Here is a 24387-nt window from a genome sequence, read left to right as displayed (position 1 = left end):
AAACTATAAGTAATGCATGCCTGTTTACTATCGAATTTAGTGTTAATGTACCATCTCTCCAGTTATATATAATATCTTATTATTGAATATGTATTTTGAACGCTGACTAATAGGGATTGGTGGTGTAGGCTAACGGCTGAAGCATTCGCTCTTCACACCGAAAACCCGCGTTCCATTCCCCGTATTGGTAACGTTTGTGAAGCTTCATTCTTGATGTCCGCTTTCATGATATCGCTAGAATATTGTAAAACACAGGCATCTCAATCGTCCGACAGAAGTCGATGTCGGGAACATTACCTGTGTCTATTGCTGTACTGCTATGTCTGTTTAGATGTCTGCTGTGCCAACAGTGAGGTGCCCGTATGATTGAAATCGATGTCGGGAACATTGTCTGTGTCTGTTGCTGTACTGCTATGTCTGTTTAGACGTCTGCTGTACCAACAGTGAAGTGCCCGTATGACAGAAATCGATGTCGGGAACATTGTCTGTGTCTATTGCTGTACTGCTATGTCTGTTTAGATGTCTGCTGTACCAACAGTGAAGTGCCCGTATGACAGAAGTCGATGTCGGGAACATTACCTGTGTCTATTGCTGTACTGCTATGTCTGTTTAGACGTCTGCTGTGCCAACAGTGAAGTGCCCGTATGGTAGAAATCGATGTCGGGAACATTGTCTGTGTCTATTGCTGTACTGTTATGTCTGTTTAAATGTCTGATGTGCCAACAGTGAGGTGCCCGTATGGTAGAAATCGATGTCGGGAACATTACCTGTGTCTATTGCTGTACTGCTATGTCTGTTTAGACGTCTGCTGTGCCAACAGTGAAGTGCCCGTATGGTAGAAATCGATGTCGGGAACATTGTCTGTGTCTATTGCTGTACTGCTATATCTGTTTAGATGTCTGCTCTACCAACAGTGAAGTGCCCGTATGATTGAAATCGATGTCGGGAACAGTGACAACGTACATGTCGCGAATATATACTGAGCCGCAAAAGAAACGTCACTCCAAGAAAGATTGTATGGAAAGTTGTCATTTAAATATCTGGGTATTTAAAGGGTAAGTTTCCAAATTTTAACTTTAGTTTGTCCGGAAAAATGAAATTTGATGATAAAAAAAACCAAAACCGATCGCCCAAACGCATCACGGCAACGGCCATGGTAACCCGATGCACGTGAGTTCCGTGCAAATTGAAATGCACATGCGTTTCCCAATTTCTTGCCCTATCAAAATCCACCCAGATCGGATTACATTCATTCGTAATTGAATTGCTACCACATGCCAAGATTGACAAGAAATCAGCGACACCAAGTCCTTGGACGATTGCAAGCTGGGCAAACCGCCCGGCAAGTAGCCAAAGCATTTCAAGTCCACGTAAAGACCATATGCAGGCTCCAGCAACGATACCAGACCACCAACACTACAGATGACCGACCACGTAGTGGAAGACCAAGGGTCACCACCCGATTGTCAGATTGTGCGACAGCATCTTCAAGGTCGCTTTGTTCCTGCTGCAGAAACTGCTCGACAGAACATGGGGACACACCAGTGACACATTAGTGCGGACACCGTGCGTCGACGATTGACGAGCAGACACCTCCACTGTCACAGGCCACATCGAGGACCCATTCTGACACCACGTCATCGCCGGGACCCTCTTCAAGACAATTTAACGTCCACAGAAAGACCATTTGGTGTTTATGGCAACGTTGGCAACAGACGATTGCAGTCGGATACCATCCTCGGAGTGGCAGGCCACGCGTTACCAATAATCGACAAGACAACTGGATTCGAAAAACACACCTACGAAATCGATTCCAGTCAGCAACTGTGACTGCAAGAAGCATCCCTGGCCTTGGACGAATATCTTCACAAACCATAAGTAGTCGCCTCAGATGTGCAGGGATTGTCGCCAGAAGACCCGCCAAACGTCCCTTTTTGACAGGAAACCACCGTCAAGCACGTCTACAGTGTTGCAGACAGCTATTGGGGACAAGTTCTATTCACTGACGAGTCTCGTTTTCACCTCAGTCACAGCGATGGACGGATTCGAGTGTACCGACGTCGAGGTCAATGTAACGTCAATCATTGTGTCATGGAAGAAGATCGGTTCGGGGCGGCAGCGTTATGGTATGGGGTGGGATTACAGCAAGACAGAGGACCCGTTTGATAGTGGTAGAGGGAAATCCCTGTTGTTCCATCGTTTTTGCGTCGTCATGGCCAAGGCATTACCTTTCAACATGACAATGCCCGGCCTCATATTGCTGGACTTTATCAGGATTCTCTTCAACAAAAAACGTGAATGTCATCCCCTGTCCGGCTCGCTCCCCTGATCTCTCACCAACCGAACACATGTGGGATGAGATGGTTCGGCGCTTTTGACGTCAACCACGTGTCCCACAGACACTCCAGGAACTTCGAAACATGCTCCAGCAGATATGGAAAGATATACCACAGGACTTTGTGCGACGCCTGGTCCATTCCATGAGACGAAGATGTGTTGCTTGCATCGCAACCAGAGGTGAAAACACACGCTATTGACATGTAAATTGACATTTTGGCATGTTCATGTTTTGGGGGTTTTTCTTATGAAATCACGCATTTTCCGAAGTCAGTATGGCAAATTAAACCATTTGAACACTTACAGGAGTCTTTTATCTGTTGCAAACCGAAATTGTTTCAGATTTGGTAAAAAACATAACTTTGCATTAAATCTTATTCAATGTCCCAGGAACTTTTGTTCTTCAGTATATGATAGTCATTGCGGCAATAAACACCACGCCTCAGGTATGTCCCTGGTGACATATTTCAATGTATAATGTTTCGGGAACACGGTTGCCGAGCAACAAGAGATGAACTGTACCTTTTCACCAATCTCTTTTTAGATATTAAGTGATAAGTCATCGATTTCCCAGAAATATATATGCGCGTAAGTAACATACACAAGAACAGCTTGTATGTCGATGGATTTTATTACTAATATTCAAATTCAATGTGCATTGTGAAATGCTCGTCTTCTTTTATAAAAAATATTATATACGTGTATAGTTATAAACCAACAATAATGAATTAGACAAATCAGATTTAGGATTATAACAAATATATCACAAAAAAACAGTGTCACAAAATTCTCAGTTTCATCATTCTAAAGCATGTAATGCTCCTCTATATTTTGTTTGTTTCTTTGTTGTTTAACGCCGCACTGAGCAATATTCCATCGAAGTGACGGCGGTCTGTAAATAATCGTGTCTGGACCAGACATTTCAGTGATTGACATCCGGCGCATCGATCCACGCAGTTGGGATACGATGACATGCATCAACCAAGTCAGCGAGCCTGACCACCCGATCCCTTTAGTCGCCCCAATTGTATGGATCGATGCAATAGATATTAATCGCTGGATTGTCTGGCCAAGACTCGATTATTTACAGACCGCCTTCATATAGCTTGAATATTGCTGAGTGCAGCGTTAAACAACAAACCATCCAAACTCTTACGACAAGCATAGTCGCCTCTTACGAAAAGCATGGGTTGCTGAAGACCTATCCTACCTCGGGTCTTCACGGGTCCCCTGCATATTGAAGACGACTTACACTGCTGGACTCGAGAATACTGAAAATGTAATATTCTACTCCACTTTTGATAGCTTGTTTTATTTTTCTTTCAATGATACACAAAAAATGATTCTCATAATATGTTAAGTGTATACTTAAATAAATCTGATTATCCCAAACAAAGCCGAGTAGTATAGTGATGGTGTTCTCTTGACAAATGTCGGCGGTTCAGAAATGATTGCTTACAACTGATTAGATATTATTGATATTATATGGTTACTTTAAGGTTAGGCTTTTACTTCTGAATCTTACAGGAACATTTATTTATCACTACATCCATATTTGGCCAAGGGAGATAATTCCGTTTCCTTAAGATAGTATCTGCAGCTGTTTATTATCAGTAGAAAACAAATAAAAGAGGTAGCGATCTCCATCGATGTAAACCGTTCATGTATGTGACGTCACATCCTCAGTGTATGGACCGGGGTACATTTGCACTAAGATATCTTAGCGCTACGACGATCGTTAACTCTCACAGTGATTACTTATGTAAACTGTAGCGTCATGTCATAAATGGTATGACTCGCCTAAACACTCCCTCATTAGATTCATTCAACAGCATGACGAATTCGTTGTCCATTTCAAGTATGTAGCAATAACGAATACATATAAAATAATTACACTGAACTGTTTCGTTAATAACCCATATTAAAAGATATGTGTTAAACAGTTAAATGGTTATATGGTATATATTATAATGCCCACAGCTATGTAATGAATAACAAACGATAGGCTTCCTTCAAGAACCGCAAGTGCTTACGGTGCGCTTTCAACACGTGAATTTATTTGTTGTTGTTAAAGTTTGTTAACCTCCGCATTCAGCAATATTTCAGATTAGATATCACAATATCGATCACTGGATTTACTGGTCCAAACTGGTTATCTATTGGAAGCAGCCTATAGCTGGATTATTCCTGAGTGTGTCGTTAAACAACAAATTAATTATGGACAAAGGCAAAGCACTGAATCGTGGAGACAATACAATGATCCAAATTTGTGAAAACATTTGTTAAAACTTATACGTGCTTATGATAGCATATAAATTGCATATTTATAACAAATAAACAAAAATATGAGGGATGTCGTCTGTAATGTCGACAGTATACGTATGGATATCGCAAATTATAACTTCGTATCTTGTCTTGTGTCGGCCATCTGCCCTTTGTTTCGTCGCAGTTTCTTCATCATGTACTTCACAGGAGAGCCAACTCGGAAGTTAAACGTCGGCAAGAAGGGGACGTAACGCGAACATCGACATTTCCTCAACAGAGGTGTGATGATGGGAATATCGTATATGCTGGTGTGATCGCCGTTGCCAGAACTGTCGTCTGCTTGTTTCCGCCATTGTAGGATGCCCCTCTCCTCATCCGTGCCTGCAACAAGTGAAAATCAGGTTTGTCATGGTTATGCCATGTTTCGATGACCGCGGAGACGAAGTTGATAGAGGGTCTGCCCGGAGAGGTCGGCGGTTCACTCCCTGGTCGCGTCATAATGTTAGAAGATGGTAGTTGTTGTCACCTTGCCCGGCGTTCGGCAGTAAAGAGATAAAACGGGGATGGGTCGGCTCGGAGCTTTTATGACGTGTCTGAGTGGGGTATACCTATTAAACTGCAGCATGGCATCTCAGTGAGTTGCGACCGCCTCCGTGGTCTAGTGGTAGTGCTTCCACCCGGAGAGCGGAAGATCCGGGGTTCGATCCCCGGTCGCGTTATACCAAAAGACGTTAATAGATGGTACTTGTTGTTACCCTGTCCGGCGTTCGGCATTAATGGGCTAAAATAAGGAGTCAGTATACTGTGTCTGAGTGGGGTATACATGTTAAACTGCGGCATGGTGTCTCAGTGGGCTAGCACTGTCAATCGGCATCAGTCCGGACTAGTACAAGCACACACACACACACACGCACGCACGCACGCATGTACGTCGCTTTATAAGTGCAATAACCCCATTTCACCTCGCCTTTTATCCAGAGAAAATGAATCAATGTTACGTAACAATATTAATTACAATCTCCAGAACAAGGCAGAAAATGGGCATAATACCGTGGAGCATTGATGAATTTGGAGATTTTTACGAGCTCTTCCGAAAGACCCGATTTCGCACTCGGATAGCAAAGTCCTCTTTAATATTCCAAAGTAATGGGGGGCGATTCAACATGGTGTCACTGTATTTACAAGAGTAATTATGATAGATACTTGAGCAGAGCATCAGTGAACAGATCGTTTAAATTCTACATTTTTAGCAGTGTATGTTACATGAGTCTGATCACATATCTGTTGCACAATCTCTATGACCCACCAGGCACAGTGTTGTCCAGGAAGAAGGCGAGCATCCCACCCACAAACATAGATGTCCTCAGCAGAACTGTCAGAACCTGATCCAAGTCCTCGTTCCCTGTGTGAAAAAGGGGGATACTTGATACGATATACTGTTGACACGCCCTGATCGCGAGGGTTACCTACCCCCTTAACCCACAACGACAAAGGACAAAATGCCATGAATAAAGACAGGGAGTCTATTGAAGATCTCATATACTCCCTCATAACAGTGAAGCCTCCTTGAGGATTGTCAGACAGAGAGGTATCGTATATCGAAGTAAAAGAATCGGATCTTAACTAAATTTGTTTTGTTCCCAAGTTTAGGATGTACAGTGTATGCCTTAGACACCCGGCCCGTATAAAGTTCCCGTTTCATGTAGATGTAACCACTGGAGTCCGTATCTAAAAATAGACGCCCTCATGCATATTCATGACCATCTCCACACGCCTTCGGGCTCGAGTCTATTTTTAGATACGGACTCCTGTGATGTAACCATAGCTGACGGTTGAGGAACCACCTGCAGCTGTTTATACCCCGTGGGTTATACTGTTGAAGTGTTCAGCCTGTTGATATCCAACTGGAGGCAAACCCAGTTGCAGAGCCAAGGCGCCAAACGTATGTTTGTGTTTACAGACCGTGGGTTACTGTTGAAGTCTTGTTTGTTTGTTGTCAGATTCAGCAATATTCAAGCTATATGACAGCGGTCTGTAATAAAGTCTGGACCTGACGATCCAGTGATTGATTTCATGAGCATCGATCCACGCAATTAGGATCCGATGACATGTAACCAAGTTAGCGAGCCTTACCACCCGTTCCCGTTAGTCGCCTCTTACGACAAGCATAGACGCCTATTACGGCAGGACCTATTCTAACCCGGATCTTCACGAGTCTACTGTTGAAGTACCTGTGTTTATAGCCTGTCTGTTACTGTTGAAGTACTGGTCCCGTTCTGACCCATCTGAGCCGAGGCGCCCCACTTACCTGTGTTTATAGCCTGTCTGTTACTGTTGAAGTACTGGACCCGTTCTGACCCATCTGAGCCGAGGCGCCCCACTTACCTGTGTTTATAGCCTGTCTGTTACTGTTGAAGTACTGGACCCGTTCTGACCCATCTGAGCCGAGGCGCCCCACTTACCTGTGTTTATAGCCTGTCTGTTACTGTTGAAGTACTGGACCCGTTCTGACCCATCTGAGCCGAGGCGCCCCACTTACCTGTGTTTATAGCCTGTCTGTTACTGTTGAAGTACTGGACCCGTTCTGACCCATCTGAGCCGAGGCGCCCCACTTACCTGTGTTTATAGCCTGTCTGTTACTGTTGAAGTACTGGACCCGTTCTGACCCATCTGAGCCGAGGCACCCCACTTACCTGTGTTTATAGCCTGTCTGTTACTGTTGAAGTACTGGTCCCGTTCTGACCCATCTGAGCCGAGGCGCCCCACTTACCTGTGTTTATAGCCTGTCTGTTACTGTTGAAGTACTGGACCCGTTCTGACCCATCTGAGCCGAGGCGCCCCACTTACCTGTGTTTATAGCTTGTGGGTTTGTACTGAAGTACTGGGGAACCATCAAGCCAATGAGTAAAGACGATCCGATGATGCACAGATTGCGCCCAGATGACAGGTCAATATAGGACAACGTTGACAAGCCAACTGCCGTCACCATGCCGAAACTTATGACAACGATTCCTCCGAGGACTGGGTCCGGCATCATCGTCAGCACCGCCCCAACCTTGCCAATCAGTCCCGAGAAGAGGAAGATGACTCCCGCTGTGATGAAGGCTGCCCTGCTAGCAACCTACAATAATCATGATTAGGTATGGTGAGTGAGTATTGTCTTACGCCGCTGTTAGCAATATTCCAGCAATATCACGGCGGGAGACACCAGAAATGGGCTTCACACATTGTACCCATGTCGGGAATCGAACCCAGGTCTTCGGCGTGACGAGCGAACGCTTTAACCACTAGGCTATCCGACCGCCCCTGATTAGGTATGGAGTGTCCAGTAGTGCATACCCTTTTAGCGAACGCCTGGTTTCATCACTGATTTTCAGTGATCCATTCATATAATTGTCATCAGTATTTTACCTTTCAATCCCAATGGAATCTGTTTCGCCATATAATCGAGACTGGTTATTCTATGTCGTTGGTGCTAATATTGACATCTTGAAATCTTGACATCTGGAAATTCTTACATTGGTGAAGTCAGTGATAGCACTTACATCCGTGGGGCACGGGTGGCCCAGTCGTCTAAGGCGCCGTGATTCGCTGTGCAGAGTTGCGTCCGTTGGGCACGCCAGAAACCTATGATTGTGGGTTCGAATCCCGGTTCGCCCCGATTATAGTTCTAGGTTTGTCAGCACCATACCCGTGCTCGTGGGTTTCACCGAAGTGGTAAACGTCTGACACCTGCATCACTTCGGGCTCCCCCCCCCCCCCCCCCCCCCCACATTAAGCTGACGCGCCGAGATATAACTGGCATACTGTTAAAAGCGGCGTTAAACCAAACTCACTCACTCACTCACTCACTCACTCACTCACTCACATACATTCGACGTCGCTCATTGCAAGAAACCAGAAGTTGGTATCCACAAGGCTGTATATTTTCTGATTATTTTGACTGATTTAGCCGTGACGCCGGTAACTGTCGTTCGGAATACCCTGTGTTAAACCTTTCGAGGTTACATGATTAGAAAACACTGTCACTTTTCTTTGGTTGGATGAAAGGTCATTCTGACCCGTAATGTGATGTCCTCATATCTTTTTTTTCTTGGCACAAGTGATTATATATTCAAAGTAACATGTAATAATTCGACTACCGACCTTTGTAAACCCTATAGCCCCAACATTCTGGCTATAGGATGTTGTTGCGCCGCCTGATCCAACTGCACCGGAAATGAGACTTCCAAATCCTTCGATTGCAATACCGCGGTTAATTGCATGCGCAGGCGGTTGAGCTGCACCCGAGATTCGTGCGCATGCGTAGTAATCACCAACAGACTCAATGATGGAGGTGATGGTGGCTGCCAACATCGCCATGAAGCTTGCAATTGTTATTGTAGGCAAACCCCATTGCCCTGGAAGAGACAAACAGTTTGGGATTGAAGCTGGGGTTGTCTTTCGAGTGCAGCAATATAATGGTCGCTTTTTGGCGACTACGCTGAGAAACATATTTTGACAAATTCTCGATTACAAATTTCAAACCTGAACAAAAGAACATTCTGGAACGGCTAAATAGATGGTCTAGATTGTATGCATTCAGTCGTTAAGCCCGTAACTCTCGTTCGGAATACCCAATATTAAGTTTTGGAGGTTGCATGATTAGAAATCACATTCCGACTGTCACTTTCACGATCAGTTAAGCGACGCACTGATTGGTCGGATGAAAGGTCGTTCTGACGTGACCCCTAATGGGATGTCTTCAGATCTTTGTTTAGTGGTATCGAGGACTAAGATTTGATTTTAATGAGATTGATATTTCTACAAACTACTGGCGCATAATCCGGAAACAATTTGCATTTGTCTATCAAAAAGGGGTCACTAGCACACGCACAAACACATACCGGATCCGCGTATGCCTATACCTATATTTGTACCTGGATATGGGAAAAACAGCCAGTTTGCACTGTCTACCACGGATAGCTTTACGTCCGTTCTGGCAAATCTGGCATCTCCCTCCGTCGGGAAGACGTTGGTAACGGTGAGTATGGCGCAGAATGACCAAGCTATCACCACTGCTAGAAATACCTGCAAAGAGGACAATATAATGCAGTAAGGACGAACCGATTGTCGACAGAGTGACGAACAATCCACGAGATCGGTGTACGGTGACATTATCTGCTGCATTCAAAAACAGCTTTAAACGATGCATTTTAACCAGATTGAAAACAATGACACCGATAAGAAGTATGAATCCGTAGTAAATGGTCCTTTAATGTGTCAAAAACTAATAGTAAATAGCAATGAACACTGGTTAGTACTCACGGGCAAGAGTTTGAATATGGGGTATCTGGTCATGTGACATCCCTTGTCGCGTGTGTAGGCTGGAAACGGGACCCGGATGTTCCTCATATAGAGGGCGAAGAGGAAGACTAGGCCTACTGTTCTGTAGAAATAATACAACTTACATCAAATAAAAACAAAACACCTTCCATGGGACATTATATAGACCTATTATATTCCCGCCTGTATATTCACATACAACTGACTCAATCCAGTCACCGTTTATGTGGAAAAATAGAATAAATGAATAATATATACAAAACATTTGTTAACACTCATTCATGAAGGAAGATTTTTACAACATAATTATCAGTTAATTGAAACTCCACGTTATTCACATTCATTTAGTCTACACAGCGAACTATACATCTGGAAATATTATAAGCACCACCCGTTCTTGGTAATGGCTATTTTGTTGGATAATATATAATATATTTAACAAGCTGTGCTTAATTGTGGGTTTTTTCAAGTGTATATATTCGACCTACAACTAAAAATAATGCATTTCTTAAATTCACATATTTTCTTTAGAAGTGGTAGGTGCAACTGAACCAAATAGAATGTTACAATTATTGTAAACTAATGGACCACTAACTTAGGTTCGTTATAACCGTATTCCGTTATAAGCGTGTTCGTTATGAATGTAATTTACTGTACTTAATGATAATTATAGTGCGTTATTGTATTCATCCCTTCCTCTCAAAACGGTTTTACAGAAAAAAAAACGCCTTCGCAATGACTTACAATGCCGTTATCCCCCAGTGTTTCTGGCAGAAGTTCAGAGCAACACCAGTCAGAGACAGCCCGACGAGACTAATGGTAGGGACGATTGTGATTGGTCCAAGGAACTGCAGCAAGATCCCTAGGATCCCCGTGCAGCCAACTAAAACTTGCGCAAGGGAGGCAAGCATAATACCGCCCTGAATCTGTATGTGAAAAAATTAACAGAAAACCTGGCATCACCACAGGAAAGTATCATGATGAGAGGGGGCGTGGTGTCTTAATAGTATCTCGTTCTTCAAGTAACAGTAAATGGACTACATACAGCCTCCACCCGTGGAGATTCCGGGGTAGAATTGGTCCTCAGCAGCCAACGTTGCAACGTTGTAAGAGGACTTACTGGACAGGGCGTTCATGTTGATTGCACTTATACAGCGAAGCGGCGAGTCCCAGCAAACAAACAACAATGTTTCTTTTTTGTTGGGGCGACGTTAGAAAGACATGACTTGTTGTTGACCTCTGTTTTTCATATCAGATTGGTACTATTCATTTTTTTCGTTTAAATATGTTTCAGGTTTGTTAAGTATAATTTCATACCCAGGACTGGATTTCAAATGTAAATAACGATCTTACAATTGTTTCTTGTTTACGAGTGAGTGAGTGAGTTGTGTTTAACGCCGCTTTTAACACTACTCCAGTTATATCACGGCGTGTCAGCTTTAATGAGGGAGGAAAGCCCGAAGTGATGCAGGTCTCAGACGTTTACCACTTTGGTGAAACCCACGAGCACGGGTATGGTGCTGGCAAACCTAGAAACATAATTGGGGCGAACCGAGATTCGAACCCACAATCATAGGTTTCTGGCGTGCCCAAGGAACGCAACTCTGCACAGCGAATCGCGGCGCCTTAGACAACGGGGCACCCGTGCCCCCTCTTGTTTACGAAAAATAAATATAAACGTATATGATACTGGTGGTTGTAATGCAACGTTGTCACTACTTTACTGAACGGTATGTTACAACATACTATTTCCAGAGCTTATGATAACGTTCTGTGTTTTCTGGGGTGGACAGACTCGGTGATTTGGTGGAGTATCTACGATGGCCCATAAGGGACATGGAGTCTGTTTTTCAATATTTTGATATTTCACTTACTGTTAACCTTTTGCAAATTAACACGGTTTGTCATACAAATATGTGATAAATCATGTATAAAAACAACCGAAAACATGGAAAATGTACTTTCAAGTAGCTATTGAATCGCAAAATTGAAAAGCAGACTCCATATACCTTATGGGCCACCGTAAGTATCATCGTACCTCGACGGCATTGATCGTTAATCATACCATCAATCACTGGAATGTCTGGTGCAGACGGGAGTATCAAACAATATATGTCGCTTAGTGGCGTTAACTACAACGTTTGTTTCTGATTGATTTATCCATGAAACGACCTTTACCTCACGCATTCGCATTTGCCAAACATCAGTTCTAGTCAGCGACGAGTTGGATCCATCATCGTTTAATACTTGCCCACCTGGTAATTTTAAGGACAGAATGAAGAATAGCAGCAAGCAATCATTATTTTCAGTTCCACACACAATTGATACAGTATGTTCATATTTTTGCGTATACCAGTACTGCGTGATGAAAATAAATCTTGTGTTTTTCAGAACAGGGTCTCAGGGGTATGTGTGTGCATATCCCCATCGTGGTAGTAGGGACAACTAATATATGCAGGGGTAATTGTTTCAGTGACAGGAGGTCAGTTACCATGTCCAGTCATTTGAACGGAAACATTGTACGAGGGGTTCATAAATAGATGAGCATACATGATTAAATGGGAGTTTACAGACAAACAAGGCTGTTTTTTGAAGGACGAGCTATAATGGTCGGGATTGGAAATTGCCCGAAAATGACCCCCCCATTTTTAATATGGGGGCGGTTAATTATATTCTACATTAACGATTCTCAAAATTCTTTCAGTTTTACAGTTGTCTGTCTGTCTGTCCATCCGTCCGTCTGTCTGTCTGTGTCTGGGTTTGTCTGTCTGTCTGTCTGTCTGTCCAACATGAGACCAAGGAATGTCTTGGTATATAGAGGCTATCTTGTTATTCTTGTCAAATAAAATGCTTATATCATCAAGTGACTCGAAAAGTTGATATTGAAACTGTCCCCTTTATCAAGCCTCGGTGTGATAAAACAGGTTATTTGATATGACAAGTCCACTGTTCTATTTATTGTGTGTGTTCTTATTGACCTATAGAGTGTGGTAACTATGGTGCCATTCAAGCAGATTGAAAGTATTGGCATAAAGTGTTCTTTCACTCGAGTCTAATATCAATTTCATATTTTCAGGTCATAAAGTTTTTCATTACAAAATACTTAAATATACATAAAATATATAAACATCTTATAATAAGTGTTCTGTAGCGTTAAGAAATAGGTCGCCAGTAGCCGGGGGCAATGCCACTTTGGTGTTACGCTCTATTGACGAGGGTTAAAAGCTGTAAACCGTATTCGACGTAATAAGCGCCCTGCTCTAATAAGCGCCCACGGCGATATTTACTAATATAATTGCTGGTGAACAATCCCAATTAGCACCCCTTCCGATTGATCAATGTACAAAAGACTTATTTATTCGCGTATACTACGCAATTAAATTGTGGAAAAATATATCTGTCGTATATAAACATTTCAGGCTGTCAGCATAAACCACGAAATTTATCTTTCAAGGCTGTTTTTCACCAAAATAACATTCTATTAAGTGCTCCCCATTTCTAATTTTGAGAGTGCCCTGGGCGCTTATTGCGTCGAATAGGGTACTTGGATTTCGGTGTTTAATGGTCAGCATAGGCCTCGGTTCATTACTGACAAGGTTGCTGAGTCATTACGCACCTCATTTGACCTTTACATTCGAAGACGTGAACGGCCATGACAAAAATGGTACAAAGAACCTAATGATGCTAATATAAAGGTCATCCACCTTTGTCCGTGCTTATACAACCTGGATCAGCACTCAAGAGGACGAAAAGACGACATACTTCAGGGATGATTCATGACTCTTTAGAAGTCTCGGGTCTGGTGTGGGTCACCCTGGGCGAGACAGGGTATTTTACCTCCATTCTAATATAAAACATTTCCTGGGCACATTCGCCACCATACGATCGTTTTGGAGTGAGTGAATTGGGTTTAAAGCGTTTTTAACAGTATTCCAGTTATATCACGGCGTGTCAGCTTAATGTAGGAGGAAAGACCAAAGTGATGCAGGTGTCAGACGTTTACCACTTTGGTGAAACCCACGAGCACGGGTATGGTGCTGACAAACCTAGAAACATAATCGGGGCGAACCGGGATTCGAAACACACAATCATAGGCTTCTGGCGTGCCCAAGGGACGCAACTCTATACAGCTGATCGCGGCGCTTCAGACGACTGCGACACCCGTGCCCCCTCGTTTTGGAAGTGACGTCGGTATCACCATCTCTCCTATCTTTAGTTCAGGACAGGATTTATCTCGCTTGTGAGGGACATGCGATAGGATGGCTAATTTGAACTGTGTCATTTTTATCGGGCTCACAACGAAGCTCTTGTGGAAGGGTCTCAGGACAGAAGCCATCATAGAATGGAGATGAAGTATACTAGATAATCAAAGATGGGTAGGGACTTTGAAAAGGAAATGTAAGGGTTATACAATTTGAATACTGAGGCCCAGATAATATTTATTGGGATTCAAAAATGTATTTATATATAGCTGGCTACAATGTACAATGAAGATATTTTTAAAGAAGAAGCTGAGATGCTTCAGAATCTATATTAAGTATGTCTTACAAAGCAATTCCAAGCTTGGATAACGATCAGTAAAATTATGAAGTTACCTGTCCCTAGATCCGGGCACTTCCATCGTTCAAGGGCCATGAGAGCAGCAATAGCGGGAAGGAACTTGTGACATCCTCCTTGAATTATTGGAAGCCTAAAAGTAATGAATGAGGTTAAATCACGACGTCCATTGTCAGAGTGTCATTCAAAATCTGTAAAAACAGTTATGTTTTCAAAAGATGGATACACTCAGATTTACTATATATTGAACATCCATCTCTCCAATGGGATCTCACCTCACATAGACAACACACTGCAGGATAGTACACACGCCCTCACCTCACACCGACCACACACTGCAGGATGTACAAACGCCCTCACCTCACACCGACAACACACTGCAGGATGTACACACGCCCTCACCTCACACCGACCACACACTGCAGGATGGTACACACGCCCTTACCTCACACCGACCACACACTGCAGGATGGTACACACGCCCTCATCTCACACCGACCACACACTGCAGGATGTACACACACCCTCACCTCACACCGACCACACACTGCAGGATGTACACACGCCCTCACTTCACACCGACCACACACTGCAGGTTGTACACACACCCTCACCTCACACCGACCACACACTGCAGGATGTACACACGCCCTCACCTCACACCGATGACACACTGCAAGATAGTGCACATGCCCTCACCTCACACCGACCACACACTGCAGGGTGTACACACGCCCTCACCTCACACCAATGACACACTGCAGGATGGTACACACGCCCTCACCTCACACCGACCACACACTGCAGAATAGTACACACGCCCTCACCTCACACCAATAACACACTGCAGGATTTACACACGCCCTCACCTCACACCGACCACACACTGCAGGATGTACACACGCTCTCACCTCACACCGATGACACACTGCAAGATAGTACACATGCCCTCATCTCACACCGACCACACACTGCAGGATGTACAGACGCCCTCACCTCACACCGACCACACACTGCAGGATGTATAAACGCTCACACCTCACACCGACCACACTCTGCAGGGTGTACACACACCCTCACCTCACACCGACCACACACTGCAGGATGGTACACACGCCCTCACTTCACACCGACAACACAGCAGGATAGTACACACGCCCTCACCTCACACCGACCACACACTGCAGGATAGTACACACGCCCTTACCTCACACCGACCACACACTGCAGGATGGTGCGCACGCCCTCATCTCACACCGACCACACACTGCAGGATGTACACACGCCCTTACCTCACACCGACCACACACTGCAGGATGGTGCACACGCCCTCACCTCACACCGACCACACACTGCAGGATGTATAAACGCTCACACCTCACACCGACCACACTCTGCAGGGTGTACACACGCCCTTACCTCACACCGACCACACACTGCAGGATGGTGCACACGCCCTCACCTCACACCGACCACACACTGCAGGATGTATAAACGCTCACACCTCACACCGACCACACTCTGCAGGGTGTACACACACCCTCACCTCACACCGACCACACACTGCAGGATGGTACACACGCCCTCACTTCACACCGACAACACAGCAGGATAGTACACACGCCCTCACCTCACACCGACCACACACTGCAGGATAGTACACACGCCCTAACCTCACACCGACCACACACTGCAGGATGGTGCGCACGCCCTCATCTCACACCGACCACACACTGCAGGATGGTGCGCACGCCCTCACCTCACACCGACCACACACTGCAGGATAGTACACACGCCCTCACCTCACACCGACCACACACTGCAGGATGTACACACGCCCTCACCTCACACCGACCACACACTGCAGGATGGTACACACGCCCTCACCTCACACTGACCACACACTGCAGGGTGGTACACACGCCCTCGCCTCACATAGACCAGACACTGCAGGATGTACACACGCCCTCACCTCACACCGACCACACACTGCAGGATGTACACACGCCCTCACCTCTCACCGATGACACACTGCAGGGTGGTACACACGCCCTCACCTCACACCGACCACACACTGCAGGATGTACACACGCCCTCACCTCACACCGACCACACACTGCAGGATGGTACACACGCCCTAACCTTACACAGACCACACACTGCAGGATGGCACACACGCCCTCACCTCACACCGATAACACACTGCAGGATGGTACACACGCCACACATCACGAGGAAGGTGGACATGATCTCCGACTTGACCAGCTCCATGTCGCCGGCGCAGATGTTGCCGGACACCACGAGGGGGATGGAGATGGTGGAACTGATGCTCAGAAGCACTTGCTGTGGAACAAAAATATATTTATTGGGATGCACTTTTGCGAGAGGATTGGATTGAGTAAGTTAGGCTAAACGCCGCTTTGAGTGAGTTGGGTTTGACGCCGCTTTGACCAGTAGTTCAATTATATCACGGCGTGCCAACTTGATGTGTGAGAAAACTCCGAAGTGATGCGGGTCTTAGATGTTTCCAACTGTGGTAAAACCCAGGGGCAAGGGTATGATGCTGACAAACCGAGAATCATATTCAATGGTAAAAGGAATTCGAACCCACAATCAAAATTTAGGATTCTGAAATGCACCCTGATATTAAGATTCTTCGACATGTCTATTTTACTGACGATACCCAGAGTAACCACAAGACAAGAACTCATTTTCTCTTAAGGTTTATCAGAGGAAATACGGTATCAGAAATCGATCTTCAATTCGCCCAAATTAAGAAAATAAAACAAATATAACTCTGTAAGAATATATAAAACACTATCAATAGCATGCAAATCTTTTGAGCTTATAGTTTTCCAACGGCGTGGGGATTCCGAGTTGGAATAGGTCCAGCAACCTATACTGTGGGAAGAGGCGACCAAACTGATCGGGTGTCAAGCTCGGGGACCTGGTTGGTGGTATGTCATCGTACCCCGACGGCGTGGATCGTTGTTCACAATATCGATCACTGGATTCTCTGGCCCAAACTAGATTACTTACAGGCCGCCGTCATGTAACTGGAATATTGTTGAGTGCGGCGTTACAAACAAACAAAACAAACATAATATTTTCCGCTTCAGCTGGGATGTTTACGAAGACAATTCCTTCACACCCAGCAAATGTATTTAAGCAAATTTGTATTGCCCCGTTCTTAAAATAGACAGAAAAACTAAGTTCTTTCAGTTCAAATGAATTACAGGGCACGGTTTACATTAAATGTTTCTATTCTTCAACAGTCCGTTTACTTAATGTAAATATAAGGCCGTGTTATTCTATTTCGAGGTAGCGTATCTTTTGAGGCTTTAGATGTACACAGGCGTTGTCATAACAACGGCTTTCAGCAGTTAGTCAAGAAATACTGTATATAAATAGAGAACTACTTTCAAATGTTGGGGAATGACAGAACATAAATATCTCATTACACCGGCTCAGTGATGACTTATACACCACAAGTTTATGTACATGTCACGTGACCAGTCTTTATCGTGTATGTGAACAAAACTCTTGGTACTGAAATCGGAGTATCCCGGCCTAATGGATGTTTTTGCAGGTTGTTTTGTTTAATCGTAAATACACCATACTACAACTGTGACCCGTGAATACGTCTTCAGCAGCCCATGCTTGCCATAAAAGGCGATTATGCTTGTCGTAGGAGGCGACAAACGGGATCGGGTGGTCTTTGGTGATGCATGTCATCGCATCCCAATTGGATCGATGGTCATGATGTCAATCACTGGATTGTTTGGTCCAGATTCGATTATTTACAGACCGCTGTCATATAGCTGGAATATTGCTGAGTGCAGCGTTAAACAACAAACAAACAAACAAACAAACAAACAAAACAACCGCGACAGCGGTGATATAACAATAGGCACATGTATGTGCACATTAAAGTGACGTATCACCAGCTATAAGAATGGGTTCCATGCCTGCATTGTTAAATGATAAATACGAGAATGCAAATAGTTTTCACTTTTCATGATATGTTTATCTGAATGTGTAGACTTTTCAAAACTGAAATACATGACGATTTGTGAAGACACCTTGTAATCGTTACATCTCGTTGGGCTGCAGCAGAGGTACCCTGCTAAACCCCAAGGATATCTAAGTAAAAAGGAGAGTGAAATACCTCTCATTCATTTGTAATATGAGACGACAGGATACATGCAGTGCATACTTGCTAGAGGCGGGCGTTGGTGCCCTATGAAAGTCCCAAGCCACACAAGTGAGCGGCCTTGAAGAATTCGCACAACATGTTCACGTGATTAGGGCTTCAAAGAGTACTCGTGTACTTGGGCACGGGCTGAGTTTAGTGGGACTCGAGTCCAGTTTGAGTCCTCGGTCAAGGGAGATAACTCTCAATATCAATATTTTCTTCAATATTTTCATAAGATATTTATAACTGGACATCACTTTATTGAATATTAACATTGTGTTAACATCTCTTCAAATGTCGGGAAAACGTCTTAAAGAAGTCAACTATAAATTTACAAGCCTAGTAACCTTCCAATGTTTTGTTTTCAATTAAGAAAAAGGTAAATACTGACTTGTGAATTTGTGATAGAATTGAAAATGTTCCTTTTTACTTATTATCTCTATTTTGTCATTTATTGAAAATTTCCTTCGCGATCGGCGTTGGCATCAAATGATTTTATGTATCATATGAGGTATACCTAAGAAGCCAGCCCGCCAAATCCAACCAATCACCAATCGCAACATACATCACGTGACGATCACGTGTGCAATATTCTTTTCACCCCGAACATGGCGTGTGTTACATTGAGATGTAAACGATTTCTATTCCCAAGTTAACATTTTTTTTATTTCAATGAAGCTTCAGCGAATCAGCATACAAATTTCAAAGGTATTTTATTTGATACGCGATCACATTGGTTTTCTCAGTAATCTACGATGTTATTGTGACTCTTTCATTTTGTATACGACAGGATAATTGCCAATTTTATTGAACAGATGTATAATTGCGGGTACCCGAGCACGAGCCGAGTCTTAACCCTCGGGTTCCCGAGCGCGACCCGAGTCTTATCCCTCGGGTACTCGAGCACGAGCCGAGTCTTATCCCTCGGGTACTCGAGCACGAGCCGAGTCTTATCCCTCGGGTACTCGAGCACGAGCCGAGTCTTATTCCTCGGGTACTCGAGCACGAGCCGAGTCTTATCCCTCGGGTACTCGAGCACGAGCCGTCTTATCCCTCGGGTACTCGAGCACGAGCCGAGTCTTATCTCTCGGGTACCCCAGCACGAGCCGAGTCTTATCCCTCGGGTACTCGAGCACGACCTGTCTTATCCCTCGGGTACTCGAGCACGAGCCGTCTTATCCCTCGGGTACTCGAGCACGAGCCGAGTCTTATTCCTCGGGTACTCGAGCACGAGCCGTCTTATCCCTCGGGTACTCGAGCACGAGCCGAGTCTTATCCCTCGGGTACTCGAGCACGAGCCGAGTCTTATCCCTCGGGTACTCGAGCACGAGCCGTCTTATTCCTCGGGTACTCGAGCACGAGCCGAGTCTTATCTCTCGGGTACTCGAGCACGAGCCGAGTCTTATCCCTCGGGTACTCGAGCACGAGCCGAGTCTTATCCCTCGGGTACCCGAGCACGAGCCGAGTCTTATTCCTCGGGTACTCGAGCACGAGCCGAGTCTTATCCCTCGGGTACTCGAGGACGAGCCGAGTCTTATCCCTCGGGTACCCGAGCACGAGCCGAGTCTTATTCCTCGGGTACTCGAGCACCAGCCGAGCCTTATCCCTCGGGTACTCGAGCACGAGCCGAGTCTTATTCCTCGGGTACTCGAACACGAGCCGAGTCTTATCCCTCGGGTACTCGAGCACGAGCCGAGTCTTAATCCTCGGGTACCCGAGCACGAGCCGAGTCTTAATCCTCGGGTACTTGACTCCATATCTTTGAACCCGTTGAGTTCCTTCACCTGTTGCTCAGACTAGGGTATTGAGCCACATCCTGCAGTCAGACAAAACCACCGCTGTCGCTTTTCCTCCGCCAGTCTACTTCCCAAGCCATCGATTTTCGTCCGTTGCAATTGCCGGTTACAGAATCATGTTTTGTAACTGAACTGATCTGAACTTTATTTACACTCAGACCGCTGTCAGCGGCATCACAGGTACAAAATTATTTCAACAACATAATACATGTACATATAAATATAGAATAAATACAAAAACATCTTGGCCGAGCATGCATGCATATTTATACAGATTTACTAGGGTAGCAATATATGTGCAATTCAAAAAGAGGGTGAGTTACAGTATGATTTTTCAGAATTTGAACAGTTTTTTCAATGTTTCTAGTCGTGAATTATTGAAAAGTAAATTCATTTTATGCATGTTGGGTTTGACGTAGTAGAATCTGTGTAAAAAAATGTTTTCTTTGGTTTTCTTAAGATGGACAAATAAACAAAATATTGGAATTCATCACCTATGTCAGATAATTTGCAAAGTTAGCATTTCCTTTCGGTTAAAAGTATTTTTCTCCATCTCCCAGTTTCAATCGGTAGATAATGATTACAAGTTCTAAACTTAAGTTAGACTCGCCAAGCGTTTTCCTGCAGTACGTTTAAATAATATTCTAAATTTAGGCAATCTTTTTTTATGATACTATACATTATGCCTTTTGAAGATTTATCCCTTGCACTGGTCCAACACTGTAGGTTAATGTCATTTAATTTTTCATGGACTAGATGTTTGGATATGTGGGATTTTTGAAACTTTGTGAAAACCAAATGTAGCTAAGTCCAAGTTCATCAAAAGTTCGTTTGATATATGTAATCCATTCATTTTTACATTTTTTCCAAATAGGTCGACATTAAATAACAACTTGTATACAAGCAAGGATAATTTAGATGACTTCCCGGAAAGTAATTTTGCCCCAAAACTAATCATTCTCATTTTGACGATGTGTGACAGATGGAGTCTTCCAAGTTCCCCATGTACCATGAAATTTGGGTGCATTTTCTTAATGATAAAAGATATTTAAGAAAACGCAAATGGGCACCTAGAGTGGAGATGTTTTCAAATCCCCATACTTCGCATCCGTATCTTGCAGTTGTTGCAGTCTGCGAACATTAGTGAGTGAGTATGGTTTTACGCCGCGTTTAGCAATATTTCAGCAATATATCACGGCGGGGGACACCATAAATGACCTCCATCCATTGCACAGAGAGTGTTGTGATATTCATTTTGTACAGAAGTACACAGACATAGAAAACTGTAATTATTATGTACATAATTTATACTGTCTGTCATTGTTGAATCGAACCCGGGCCTTCGGTGTGACGAGCGATCGCTTTAGCCACAATGCTACCCGACTGTCCCTTAACATAGTGATGGAAACATAAGTTGCTACAAGACAGAAAACTCCAAAGAACCAGAGACACAGAACGGCTATGTTGAAGTGAGAGCTCGACCGCACAATGCACTTGAGGAACGTGTCTGGTCCCGTGATTAACCGAACCAAATTTATATAAAATATTAATTTTAAATCCTACTTATTGGCTTATATTTAACCATTAACCGCTTATGTCATGGGTGCTTTATTATGTTTGAAAGTAAATTAATTAATAGGTTGTCCCTTAACATAAGGGTGCAGGCAATTAGGTGGAACAGCCCATTAGCTGGCTCTGTTCGAGGGTTTTTAATCAATAAAATGATCTCCAATAAAAACAAAACAAGGTACGTCTTAAAATTCGGCATCATAGAAAAGTAATGAAGTTTGCTCTACCCCAAGAGTAGTGTAATATTTAATAGTTTTTCCTTGAACTATTACAGTTAAAGCACGAGGACACTTTACAGTAAACATTGGGGGTAGAGAAAACTGTATTTCTTAAACAATGATATTAAAGAAAAAACAACAACAAGCAAATTGTTGTCTAACAAATTATTCGCATCGTTTTAAACTCACCTGTAGACCGAACACAAGGCACAAGTGGGGTGGGGGCACATCATCCACCCCGTATTCCAGCCCCAAAGCCTTCACATGGGCGTTGTCATCCTCTTCCCCCACGGGGGTCTGGGTGGGGACGTGTCCGGACGAGGCACAACATACTCCATACACAGCGCTTTTGTTGCTGTCGATCTGGCGTTGTTTCAGAGTTGTGACATCACCTTCGCTGTCGCTAAAAGCGACGTTGACATGCTCCATACCGGGAGTGAAGTCGGAGCGAGACATTGTTCAGGCGAGATAGAAGCACTATGCAAAATTGACAATATACGGGATGCGTTTTAGCGACACAGTCTAGCTTGCCTAGTTTTGAAAATCTAAAAATAGTCGTGATGTTATTGACACAGTTATAAGGTTATTGGGTAGGCGTACTTTGGATATTGGTTTCACCAGAGGCTGTCATGTTGCTGGCAATCAAGCATCTCCATTTCTGAAAAGCTTCTGAATGTGTAAAGGATGCTTTCCTCACTATCAAAGGTTTCGGTACGTAATTGGGGATAGGTTAGAACTGGGTTGTGCTTGTGATGAAAATAGGTACACCGAAAAGACCGTTATATTTTGTAACTACCACTTAAAAATGAACGTGCACTGACTCACTCACTCACGCACGCACGCACGCACGCAAGCACGCACGCACACTGACTCACTCTTCAATACTGAGACACCAGTGAAACGAAAGACTATTTTAAATGAAAAGTTAGAAATATGTCCCAAATGAATACTTTGTTGTTAGTGGTGAACAAAAATGAATAGTTTTACTTTGTGAAAAATACCCAAATACATCAAACATTTGTGTTCATAGTGACAATGAATAGATTGTTTGATGGCGCTCAGTAAATAAATACTTTGTTGGATTGGCTGGGGGATTGGGTGGGGGTGAGGAGACTGTGCTCAGACTGTGGACCACTGGTCTGCAAGCCCAAGACTACTAAATTGTGCTGGGGACAAGTAAATAGCCAGTGATGGTAGAACCAGTGTACGTACGCTTCTTCCCTCTGTGGATCTGTGATCAGACTGTGGACCACTTGTTGCCATACTACCCACGTCTTCATCGCATAGAGCGCCGCGATAAAGCTGAAGAACTACTTTCAAATATTTAAATCGAATAAACCATGTTCTGTGTCAAAGTACATGAGTCACCCTCGATTATCCAGTTTATTATACGTCCGTTATATGCTGATAAATAGTTAGCATAAAATAATGAACTCTATAATCGAGGATATTTATGTAAATTTGTTTATGTACTTTTCATTCAGATCTCATCTGAAACCTGCACAGAGAAGGCATCGCAGGCATGTATGTTATACGTCAGTATAATCAGCGCAGTTTGATCAAATTTGCAAACGAAAATGCGGTTAGACTCTCAAAAACGTAACTCTCATAACAAAGGCCACGCATACTTAAAGCCCCCATGCACTGACACCTAAAGTAATCAGAGCGTTACAGTTAGAAGCTGTCCGACCTGTCACTGTGTCTTCGTGTACACCGCGGACGCCATTCTGTTAATATCTAGACAGATCGAAGTTAGACAGAATCTCACAGAAGCAGTAAAAGTGTTATCCTGAAAATTGTATGACACCTCCCACCCTCCAGATATTCCTCTCCGTGTGGAACTAAGCAAGAAGGTATAGGTTACTACTGTAAACAAACAAGGCTTCCCCATTACTTGACCCCCACAGCTTGATGGTTGAACATCTAGAGCACAGATTCTGATGTTTGTTTGTTTGTTGTTGTTTAACGCCGCACTTAATGCAGCAATATCTTCCGCAATCCATGCTTGCCGTAAAAGGTGACTATGCTTGTCGTAAAAGGTGACTATGCTTGTCGTAAAAGGCGACTATGCTTGTCGTAAGAGGCGACTATCGGGATCGGGTGGTCAGCCTCGCTGACTTGGTTG

General features: G+C 44.0%; 1 protein-coding gene across 1 annotated transcript; it reads right to left on the bottom strand.

Annotated features, from left to right (window-relative positions):
• Positions 1–2971: 2971 nt before the first annotated feature.
• LOC139463477 (solute carrier family 23 member 1-like) lies at positions 2972–22758 on the bottom strand. Its single transcript, XM_071244749.1, has 11 exons — positions 22452–22758; positions 16670–16827; positions 14523–14617; positions 12106–12182; positions 10672–10853; positions 9910–10030; positions 9522–9672; positions 8749–9002; positions 7450–7723; positions 5909–6004; positions 2972–4983 (listed from the first exon to the last, which is right to left on the bottom strand). The coding sequence occupies exons 1-11, from the start codon at positions 22716–22718 to the stop codon at positions 4733–4735; spliced, it is 1926 nt and encodes a 641-aa protein (XP_071100850.1). The 5' UTR covers positions 22719–22758; the 3' UTR covers positions 2972–4732.
• Between the last annotated feature and the right edge of the window lie 1629 nt (positions 22759–24387).

The sequence above is a fragment of the Haliotis cracherodii genome, unplaced genomic scaffold (assembly GCF_022045235.1).
Source record: "Haliotis cracherodii isolate W230 unplaced genomic scaffold, xgHalCrac1.p SCAF_16, whole genome shotgun sequence".
Lineage (NCBI taxonomy): Eukaryota > Metazoa > Mollusca > Gastropoda > Lepetellida > Haliotidae > Haliotis > Haliotis cracherodii.
Note: the sequence above shows the minus strand (reverse complement) of the source record. Positions and strands in the feature narration are given on the sequence as shown.